Source organism: Coturnix japonica, chromosome 6, assembly GCF_001577835.2.
Source record: "Coturnix japonica isolate 7356 chromosome 6, Coturnix japonica 2.1, whole genome shotgun sequence".
Lineage (NCBI taxonomy): Eukaryota > Metazoa > Chordata > Aves > Galliformes > Phasianidae > Coturnix > Coturnix japonica.
This window is the reverse complement of record NC_029521.1, coordinates 25,683,421-25,695,035: the sequence shown is the minus strand read 5'-3', so window position 1 is coordinate 25,695,035 and position 11,615 is coordinate 25,683,421. Positions and strand designations below refer to the sequence as shown.

Sequence of the window (11,615 nt, the reverse complement as noted above, 5' to 3'; positions counted from 1 at the left end):
CAAAGAGATGATGCCCCTTTCTTCCCCTTGTTTGAAATTACCTTGAAACACGCTGAAATCAGGAATTTTTCAATGGGCCTTGGCTCGTTCACTCCTAAAGCTGCTCTAAGAATCCTGCATTTTTCAGGCTTCTCTACAGGGAGACATCCACGGACACAAAACAACCACCAGCCCACAAAATAAAACCCGTACCACCCCCAAAGAAATAAAAACACTTATATGTTAAAATTCCTAGATAATTATTATTTATTTTGATTGTTCGTTATCCTGCTAGAGCAAGAAAGGTTTCCTTTTGCGTGTCTGCATCTAAAAGGTACAATAATCAACAAATCAGCATGTGAAGCTTCCATTATTATTGCTGTAGAGACTGCAGACTCTGGTCTTTAATGCTTGACCAGTGTTTGTTGGCAGCGAGGCTGTGGGCATCTGTATGCGTTGTTAGCAAGCATTAAGGGTTTGCAGAACGTCCTCCCTCACTGTCTCAGAGCCACAGAACTTGAATCTGAAGGAAACAAAAACATATGAAAGTCTTGAATTCTTGGGAATTTTTATATGGGCCTAGAATATACGCTGTACCCCTTCTTTTAGGCACCCAGTCATGGGTAAATACGATACACGATAAAGAAATTGAGGGGTTTTGTTTTAAAAAGATGTTGGATCAGTAAAAGATGCTTCTATAATCTGAGCATCCAAGCCTTGTTCCACACTCTATAGAAGTATGTCTTAACTTATATCAATTTGTATTTAGCTTTTTAAGTACAGCTTTCATGTATTATCCATATTCACTGAATTGTTAGAGGTATTATTGCCTCTGTTTTGTCACACAATCTCAGCAAGCATCAATATCAATGGAAATCTTCTGATTCCCACTGACATTTAATCAGACATCCAAATGCAAGCTCAGACAAAGGCAGACATTTCTTGCAGACAGCAGGTAGGAACATGGCAGGAATTATGCTGATAATCTAAGCCAGAGCTGATCTTTCTCACCCAAAGTTTTCTTTACAGGAAACTTGCCCTCTGAAGAATGGAACTTTTTTTTTTTTCATAGTTAGTTAAGGTAGAGAGTTGAAATGGTAGCAAATTGAATCATGAATGATCTTAAAAGGAAGGAAGTTAGAAGTGTTCCTTAGAACCTTTCCCTTCCAATGCTTTGAGCACCTTTTCACATGCAAATCCATTTGTCCTTCATATCATTTTGTCATTAGCCCTCACAAGTAACTGCTGGGATTTTGACAGTGGATGTACTCACGTTTCTCCAGTTTCTCCAACCTGCACTTCAACAGTTGCGGCTCCCAGTTTAGGCAGAGATGGATTTACCACGCTATTGTTCCAGAGAAATTTAACCTTTGTAACTTTTCCAACTTTGTGTTCTGCATCAATAAAGGCTGTGTAAGTGTTGCCTGCATGGACGGTTCCCCTGTGAAAAATAGTGCATTACATATGTGAGGCTTTCTGCCATTTAATCATTAGCAGTCTCTTCAACTGTTTGGCTGTGGTAGTAAGGTCAATAGGAAGTTGGTAGTAAGGCGATGTTTAGCTTATATCATGGTAAAACATTATTCTCCATTATCTGATGATGTTCATTCAAAAAATCAGAGTTTGTCAGAAGAAAAGGCAGATAGCATTGTTGTATTGCAGTCAGTTTACTATGAAGATGCAATTACTGGACAGTCCCCATGGAGAGGGTAGAGCTGCATCTTATTTCTTACGTAAGTAAGGTTCATACAATGTTTTGCAATTGAATGAAATCTCATATAATATAAATTGATTTATCTGATATAGATTTTGTGTTTATCTTCCATTGAATTTTGTACTTACTTGAATATCTGATGCTGCCTTGTGTTCCCATTACTGCCATACAGGGCAATATTTAAATATCCTGATACTTTTGAACTACCAGCGAGTTTCAGAGTGACTTTGTACCTCCAAACTGCACAGAAAAAATACAGGAAGTTGGATAGCACCAAGAGAGAAACAGTCTCAAAATATCAAAAATATCATGTCGGATTAGATATATATTTTTTTAATATATAAACCTTTTAAACAATAACCATAGTTAAAAGCAAAAGAAACTATCGCTGCTTTGTACCTTCAGCTCATGCCTACATCCCGTGCTGCCTGGACTGGATGGAATTAACATAACACTGACAGTTTTTCATTGAGTTATAACCATTCAGTACACCAGTGAGTCAGATCTGTCATTATTATGTCTTACTACGACCAACAAGAGAAATGGGCAAACCTTTGTATTATTTTCTGGGAGAAAAAAAACAAAACCACACAAAAGTAAGGAATGAACAAAACCACTAGCTCATAATGTGATAAGCAAACATAAAACAAATAAACAAAGGAAGAGTTGGGAATAAATGTTGATCCATAAAGTAAAACAAGCTTAAAAATAAAATAGCTGTCATGCTCACTCCTATGAGTGGGAACCTTTGTTTAGCCTGCAAGTGACAAAAGCAGCTCTTCTTCCTTCAATTCTTTACAAAGGTGAAGCAAATGACAAGTTACGAGACATTTAAAATAACTTAGGTTGTAAAGGAAGTAATTTCGTCCATCCATTTCTCAGGACAGGATCAGCTGTGATCAGGTTACTTTTAACCCTGCCCATGGCAGGGGGTTTAAATCTAGATTATCTTTGAGGTCCCTTCAACCCAAGTCATTCTGTGATTCTATGGCCTTTGACAAATGGAGTTTGACTGTCTCCAAAGTTGGAGATCTCACATCTTCTCCAGGCCTCTGTTTCTGCCTTTAACAACTGACACGCTCACCACAGTCACTTTAAAAATATTCAACAAGATATTTCTCAGTCTAATGTGCATTTCCTATCTTCCTTCCCACACACACCCTGTAGTGTAGCCCACTGAACACCTCATTGATTTCTGCTTGGCTCTACAGTCTGACATCTTTCAGACCAACTGGGGGTCACAAAATAGCATTAGTTTTGGGGCAGAAGAGGGCAAAAGGCCCAAAGGACTGAAAGGACTGAAGAGCTATTTGCTCTGATCTGTCTTTTCATTTATTAAAATTAATTAACTGTGAAATGTGGGGGGGGAAGCATTTTTATAAGGATTAATAGCAATGGAAACAGTGAAAACTTACGAGGAAAGTCCCTGGCGGATGCAGTATTCAGGTAAAGTTTCACAAAAGAACCTGAAGTTTTCCCTTTGAATTTATCTGCATAGTGACCCATGTTTGGGCATCCACCGCTTGGGCATGGGAAACAGCCTTGCTGGTGAAAAGAAATAGATCCATTAATAAAATTATCCAGACAGCTTAGAAAAATTATTAGTGATAATATAACAAGGTGAGAAACAATGATGTCTCTTTTTACCTCCAAACTGGTTCAAGAAAGGCTTTACACTGGAAACAAAGCTCATTGTTGTCCTGAAAGCAGCTTTGTATCCCGGTGATAGAAACAGGTGGTTGCCTTCTCTCAAAGTGACCTGAGAAGTCTCTATCATCTACTCAGAAAGCATGAAGATCAATTTGATTCCTTTTATATACCTGTTCTATACTGCCTATGGAATATGAGCCTATTGCATCACTGCTACACTTAGGCAGTTCAATATCTCCCATTCTAAAAAAGGGAAGGAATCCCTGCTCTTGGTCCACAATTAATGTGCATTGTCCTTGTAGGCATCTTAAGTCACCAAAGTATTTTCACCATAGGTTGACCCCATCAGCACCATTACATATTATTATAATTCTTGTTATTTTGAAAGCTTACCTACTATAGTATGAGATCCCTCTTGCTGCTGTTTAACAAATAGAGTTGGTGAAGGTTGGGGCAGGCTCTTCTTCCTACCTGTTCCTTGTTTGATGCACCAGAGTAGGCTTGGGGACCCACACCAACTCTAGTAATACCTTAGGGCGGCAACACTGTACCAGGGCTATCCCTGGTTTGTTGTTACCTTTTCCTACTTGAGCTCATGTCATCTAAGCCACTGTAAGATGTCTGTCAGTTATCTTACACGTGCACCCACTGGGTGAAAGCTAGCGTAAATCAAGTTTCAGATGTATTGATAAGTGCACTGCTTTTGCAATGGCCTGTAGTGAGGCTTTGAAAAATACTTACTTTAAAAGCATCATATGAACCACAGGTATAGCCCAGAAATCCATCAGGGTAGCTAATACTGTCATAGTAGTACTTGTAGCTGCGCAGGTGATTGCAGGCCACAAAGTCCTTAGTTCCTGTGAAAAGATGTTCTTGGGTTAGTTCTTAGTTTCTGTTGAAAGAGACCCATGTTGTGCTTGCTGTGCTGTTGCAATGGGTCATTCCTCCTCAGAAGCCTCATTGCTACTCTTGAAGCTAAGAACTTGAGATGTGAACCTTACTATTGAAACAAACTGATGTTCTGAGGAGAGACGCTGATCCAACAGGTGCAAGGTGTGAACCTGAAGTTCTTTGCAAGGACTGACCTTGCAGCCCAGTCCCTCTTCCCCCTCCCAGTAACTTACTGAAATAAGCTGACTGGGCTTCACAATAGAAAAGAGAGCTGCATAGAGCAGATCTTTTGTAGGCTGATTTACTCGAGCTGAGGAATTATTGTTACTTGAAGGTGTTTAAATTTATTTATTTATTTATCCCTTTTTGATTTTCCTGAATTTAGGTTAAAAAGAAGAAGATACACAATACTGTTATTTCTTTGTGCTTTAGTTCCCCATTATTGATAACAAATTTACTCTTCGGAGGGGGTGGGAAAAAAAAAAAAAAAAGCTTCCAGCTGCTTTGAATAAACCCTAGAGAAAAGCATCACCTGGTGTCACAAATAAATTGATGGGCTTCTAGAATTCAAGGTGCTTGCAGCAATGCAAGACAGAGCTTGGATCAGACACTGAAAAGTTTCTAGAGGTGAGTTATTATTTTTTCTTTTTCAATGTTCTGTTATGTGTAGTTTATGTCTATACTATACATTATTTTTTCAATAGATTTGCTTTTTATTTAAATCTGTAGGAAACAACAACTAAAAATGTATTGGAACAGCCACTTGCCAGTCTTTGTTTAGGTGACTGAAAATAGACACAACTATGTTGCTTCAGTGCAACCCAGATTTTTAATAACTAACTAAAAATATAATATTTGAATGTACTGCTCTATGCTGAAGAATTGCAGCTGAAGATCCCAAAGCAGGAGTGTGAGTCTTATTGTCCCTCTCCACCAATAAAGATGTTTGTGTTGTTACAGATCCTTTACAGTTTTTAGGAAGGTTCAAGTAGTGTTAGTTTCTACTTCTAGCTACTTCAAAGGAGATTTCCAGATCAAGCCCTTTATCTTATTTGTTATTTGATCCATGGATGAGAATAATTACAGGAAAGTGGTATGTTTGAACATGCTAACAGTTTCACTGCACTGGGTATTTGCCATTGAGGGTGCATACATCAAAAGCTAATACAAAACATCTGTGTGAAGGAACATTAAGTCATTACATTTTGAAGCTGACCTTCCTCTGAATTTGCAATGTAATCAACACCCTTACCTTCCCAGATGCCATCGAGATCTACAATCTGTGAAAGGGGATTCTTATCACATCCTGGCATTTCTACTCCTCCATTTGGATAAAAGTCAAGATGTCCTATTGCCGGGGACATGCCAAAACCTGGAGTATTTAAAGCAGAGGTAAGTACATTTCCAGATTTGTCTTGTCTCATGCACTTCTCATACAATTCTTCAAACTGTTGACTTAAAGTTGATCTACAATGTTTTAAGACTTAAGTTTTCGTTAACCATAACAGTGTGTTTCTCTGTCTGTGCACTGATCAATACACCAGAGTCTTGATTACTACTCTCAGGTGCATGGAGCACTGATAATGAGGTCCTAATGCAGTAAAGTTGAATACTCACCTAAGTTGGGAATGAAGGGAGCTGTATCTGTGTGGATAACATCAACAAACTCTGCATCACTTTTATCCAGCCTGACTTCAATTGGTGTGTCTTGAAAGTAAGGTTGGGCAGGGTCAAGTCCTGAAAGAAAAATGTTTCTGTCATGTATGGAAGAGATCTAGCAATGATATCTTTAGTATAAGCTGTGATTCAGATTCCTGCCTCACCAGTTATTCTTGCAATCCCTGGCACCCTCTTGCCAGCCTCTCCTGCCACGTGTGCGCCAAGGCTGTGACCAATGATGTGGACATTGGCTGGAGAGTATGAATATTGATCCTGAGAAAATAAACATTTAGAAAATAATTTACTACTTTAATAGTTTTCGTCAACAACAGAGAGAATTAAAAATGGGCTGGAAACCAAATCTTACTTTGACTACAACCTTATCCAGTGGAGGTTCATATTGGATTTTGGTACATGTCTGCCAGTTTAGGTACTTAAAAAATAGATCTGTATTTTGGATTTATTTATTTTTTCCAAAGCTTCTTATTCATCTGCTGCCCTCATTTAAGTGTTCTTAAAACTCAAGACAGTTCTAGCACCAAGTTGTGAGAGGCTCAGCTTTCTTTATACATCCTAGACCCATAAAGAGTAATTTAAAGTTCTCTTATGGGGAATATGTGTCATTAGCACTTGGATTAAAAAAAGGCTTTAAAGCAATCGTTGCTTCCCATGTAAAGCTGGTTGAGAAGGGGGCGTGTGGCACCTCCTGAGCATTCAGGCTTTGTATGATGGCTTCCCTGGAGGCAGCTGGGACGGTCCCAGTTGGCCTGGGGTATTCCTGCTCACCTGAGAGCAGTTGCTCTGCAGTCACTGCAGACCACAGCTGCTTTTCAGAGCTGTTTTGTAGATTTTTTGCCTCCATGAAAAAGCAGTTTACTGCATGTTATTTCTGCATATTTAAAACTTCATAGCTCTTTACACCTGTTAATATCCAGGGAATAACCATTCAGCTCTCTTGGAGAACTTCAGACCTCTAAGCTGACTAACCCTTCTATCATCACTTAGTTCTCCAACTCAGAAATAAGTCTGTTGTTTCCAGCAAAACTTCTAAAATAATTACTGAGTAGAAAAAAATAATTTTGTTGGTTACATTCACATTCACGGAAGTTTCCAGATCAGCTTTACATGTGCAGTGATGTGATTAGGAGATTCTTACCTTGAGTACATTGATCAAGTATGCAATTTCAGCGCCTACAACACGGATGTTATTCGCAGCCTGAGTGTATGCACATCTTGCACCTCTTTTCCAGCTTACAGCAATACAGTTTACATCATCCACTGTAAGTATTTTCTGTTTTGGAGGAAGTAATATATAAATAAAAATAAAAGTTAAATTAAAAAAAAACACACATTAAATAGTCCCACAGGAGTACAGTCTGAAATGGATTCGTAGTGTTTAATACAGCCAATTCATAAATGCAGCATTAATGCATATGGGAATGTTTTAAGAATCAAAACCGTGGTAAGTTATTAAAAGATCATTCTATTTCTGTTAATTGGAACAAATAATTAACCGAATAAGTCCAACGGTCAATCCTACACATCCTGAAAGTGATAATCAGTATTTGACAGCGAGAAGCTGTCAAATAAATTTAATTTCTTTTGAGCTAGTAATAAAGAGTAACAGGTGATAGGGATAAAATAAATGTGCAGTACTTGATTTTAGTGGAATTTAACCGTATTCCTTATAATTTTCATATTCCTAGAAAGTAGGATTATAGAATGTAAAGAAAATTGGAGTTCTGTGAGTTCTTAATTAAAAACATTGCCCAAGTAGTGTCATGTGACGTGAACTGCTATTTTGCTTTGTGCGCTATACGACTGGCAACTTTCTTTAGCAGCTGCAATAGAAACCATGATTAGAGGATTTGAGAAGACTGCAGATTTGAACTGCAGTTCTGTTTTGGGGCAGGATTAAGAAACATCTTGAGAAACTATAGAGTTGGTGCAAAAATTGATAGAAAACACAGAGCTCCAGGTTTTGAGCAGGAAAAAGACACTAATTGAGCCAAACCCTGTTGTCACACACTTCACTAAAGTGAAGAATTTCATGCATTTCCTCTAATCTTTTTCCTCAATGTACAGAACGACCTACTTTCAAATTATTAGCAACTTAAATATGTCCCCTTTTCCTGCCTTCTTATCACTAAAAGTAGCATAAAATAAAGTGATTAGAAATGGAAAAAGCAAACAACGTACAGCAATATATTGATAACTGCCAACTAAGGAACTTCCTAGGGACAGGATTTCCCTGCAGTACGTACCTTGCACAGATCTGAGGGCCAGCCTTCTTCTCCTTCATCTATAAATCCATGAACAACAAATCTTGTCTTCCTGCTTGTTTTGAAGTTTGAGCTCCCAATTGTTGCAGCAGATATCTCCTGTTGTAGATATTGAAGCATTCAAATTTTAAACTCTTTTCTTTAGAGAGTGCAGTGAAATTGCGCAGAGCGGAACTGTGTTTGTTTGTATAGGCATGTAAAAGGTTTGTAATTTACCAATATTGAAACCGCATTAGTTCTTACCTGGTAACCACCACCACTTTCTCTTGTGTGAAGGAGGAACTGGGTAGCTACCCTTTCTGGGCTCCAGGGTAACCTTTGAATTGGTCTCTCTGCAGTTCCAGACCATGGTCTATCATCTGTGAAACATCCCAGCCTGTCATAGCATACTTCAGCACCTGTAGCACATGGATCAGACCAAGAATATGTGAATGAGTAAAGAGCAGACTAGTGGTCATCACATCTAGACTCTTCTCTTTAGACTTCTCTTGGCCTGCTGAAAATCCTACAGTTTAAATAGTGCAAAGTCCAGCTTTTGCCTTGTCTCAGCTCTCAAAGTCTACAGTTTTCCACTAGGAAAGAAGCCACCTTGTTTCTCAGCAGTTCTGCTTGAGTGCAGAAAAATATCTCAGCATCATAGAAAGGCTTTATAAGCAGTAATCCCACATACTTACCTCTGGCTGTGCAGAGAAGAAATAGCGCTAATATCCCAATCCGAAGCATCTAGAACAGCAGAAAAAAGAAGCAGATAGGATTTGTGAACCTGTTTGATTACCAAGCCCACCTGTCTTTCTGATGCTGATTTTTCTCATGGTGAAAAGGGCCCTGATCTTTTTTCCCTGCAACCTATGGCTATGACTGTCACACATGAGACATGTGAGTCAGCTTTATGTTGCCTGCTCCAGCAGAGCTCATGGTACTGTAAAATCTACTAGTGGCATAGCTCAAGTCCAGAATGATTTTTGTCCTGTTACGAAGTTGTATCCCAGCTAATTTGATCTAACATAAGGACACCTACAGTGCTACCATTCCCCTTTAAGCCATTTGCCTGACAAGGTAGAGAAGTCTCCACCAAACCTGAACTACTTACTGTGCAGCCTGGGAAGTTCATGCACTAATGGGCAAACTTTGAATGTACTTTATACTTTGCTGTATCCTTGGAAGTGTTCCTAGAAAGATAGTAAAATTTGTTTATTTCAGATTATATTCTATATCTAAACCGGAAAATGTCTTTAGTGGCTGATTTATCTGTTAAGCCCAAAACTGACTGACGTAGATTTCTTGAGTTGATGTGCTGGAACCCAAAACAGGGTTGCTGATCCAGATGTAGGGCAATTCCCAAGCAGTAGTTTGTGTTGTAAAGAACTGGATTTTCTTAGCTGGGAAGGTTTTTGTTTTTAGTATTGTGTAGCTGGGATGTGAGGGTCTAATAGGTGATACAGGTTAGAGAAGCAGTCTTTAAAATGTACCAAGTAACTGTGTGTTTGAAAAGCTCCTTTTGTGCTCACTTTCTGATATCAACTCTGTTCAGAGAAGCCTTGTTCCATCAGGAATGTCTCCCGGTGTCTGTTTAGTTTCCCCATTGAAATTCTGGATGTAGAAGGATGGGCAGCAGCCCCTTTGGATGCTTCATATACTCCCATTATAACCCAAGTTTTGAGAAGAGATCTGTCTAGGTAATGAACTTCCAGAAACCATGCTGCAAATGTATACCAATAACACACAGAATTCTCCCAGACACTGGGATCTGGCTGCTTTGTGTTTTGTACCAGTATTACAAAACTCAGCATGTCAGTCTCCTAAAGGCATGAACTAAAAGGTGAAAAGCAGTCTCTGGAAATGTGCAGTCCTGGATCAGGGAACCCCTTAGGCTTGTTCGTTTTTCATCAGTAGGAAAAGGGCATAAGTGGACAAAAACAAACAAACAACAACAACAAAAAAGAGCATCTTTTCATGTAGCGAGTATCTTTTTTTTTTTTTTTTTTTAATTATTCTTACCTTATATCTTTCAAGAACAGATATTCTCTAATCTTTGTCTCAGGGAAAGACCAACCGGATACCAGCTGTGTGTTCATTATCAAGTGTTGTCCATGCAAGTGGAAGCCCTGTCCCTGGAGATATTTGAGGTCAGGCTGGATGGGGCTCTAAGCTCTTGATTGAGCTATGGGTGTTCCTGTTCATTGTAGGGGAGCTGGACTTCCAACTCAAATGATTCTGTGGTTCCATTTCTTTGAAAGTTGTGTTTGTCTTTTTTTTTTGGTTTTGGTTTTTTTTTTTCCAAAATATCACTTATGATACTCATTAGATCTCAGTGTTTGATTGAAGTATTTGATTGAAAAAACAATTTTTGGTTAAGTATGGTCCTATCAGTGATGCAGAAGAATCATCCCATGTCCTTCTAGAACTAAATAATTGTTCAAAATGAGGTGGGAACCGTTTTACCCGATGTAATGTAAGAGCTAATGGGAAGGGTTTGAGTCAGGTTTTATACTAAGTAGTCAGCTTCCCTGATACAACATGGTGGGAAAAAAATGTGACAGATTGCAAAACTGGACAAGCCTTTATCTTGTGGCCCAGTCACGGCTCTCTGTAGAGCTGTTCTGGCACTTGTGGCCCCTCGGTTTAGGGGCTGTCTGAAGAAGGATGGCTTTTGAGAAAGCAAGTGGCAAATAAAAACCCAGCTATGTTTTAGTGTGGAAGGTGCTGGTATCTTAAAGAGGAAGAGGGCCTGAAGCAGATCCATGAGAGGAATGGATTTCACATGCAGCAGGAAAGCCACAGTTTGCTCCTGGAATGTGATGTGAGCCTTCCTGGCATTGTTCATGCTTCCTTTGCCTCCTGCTAGGCCTGAGGGATTTGCAGCACTGACGCTGCAGATTGGTCTTGGCTGAACATCAGACTTGTGTTTAGCTGTTTTAATTTTGTTTAGTTAGTGTTTAGGCAGGAATACTATACCAAGTGTTGTTGGGTTGTGCTTGGTTGAGTTGGTTTGTTTTTTGGTTGTTTTTTTTTTTTTTTTTTTAAGATTTCATTCAAATATTTATACTCATTGCATACGTTCAAAATACTGTATTTCTATTGACATTTAATGGAAGTCTATCTAGCTTGTCCATTGCTTCTCAAAATGGAGAAATGGGAGGGAAGAAAAAATTAACTCATTTTCTTCCTAGTGTCATTATCATTGAAGTTGGTTTTGTAGTGGAAAAATACCAACTGCCTTGGTCTCCTATGGCCCCAGGTGGCTCTGTAAACTGTGCTTCACAGAACTGCAGTGTTTGCTTTAATGTGAAATAATCCCAGTGTTTACAAAGCCCAGAGTTATTCAGAGTCTTCTTACTCAAAGTCTGCTTCGTAGGTCTGGGTACTTTTCAAGTTAAAAATGACTTGGTCAAACATATCATGCTAAATGTTATACTTTGTGGAAGAAATAATGTATTTCC

General features: G+C 38.8%; 2 protein-coding genes across 2 annotated transcripts in view; one reads left to right on the top strand and one right to left on the bottom strand.

Annotated features, from left to right (window-relative positions):
* Positions 1-222: 222 nt before the first annotated feature.
* LOC107316185 (pancreatic triacylglycerol lipase-like) lies at positions 223-8,964 on the bottom strand. Its single transcript, XM_015867421.2, has 12 exons — positions 8,850-8,964; positions 8,419-8,573; positions 8,158-8,274; positions 7,050-7,184; positions 6,058-6,166; positions 5,852-5,971; positions 5,487-5,606; positions 4,085-4,200; positions 3,109-3,238; positions 1,822-1,933; positions 1,253-1,420; positions 223-502 (listed from the first exon to the last, which is right to left on the bottom strand). Exons 1-12 carry the CDS (start codon positions 8,896-8,898, stop codon positions 439-441), a joined length of 1,395 nt encoding a protein of 464 aa, XP_015722907.1. The 5' UTR covers positions 8,899-8,964; the 3' UTR covers positions 223-438.
* Positions 5,529-11,615, top strand: part of GFRA1 (GDNF family receptor alpha 1) — a 233,309-nt gene continuing 227,222 nt past the window's right edge. Inside the window, exon 1 of the mRNA XM_032445525.1 lies at positions 5,529-5,626. The gene's annotated coding sequence lies outside the window, so the exon portion shown is untranslated. The remainder of the gene's footprint in view (positions 5,627-11,615) is intronic.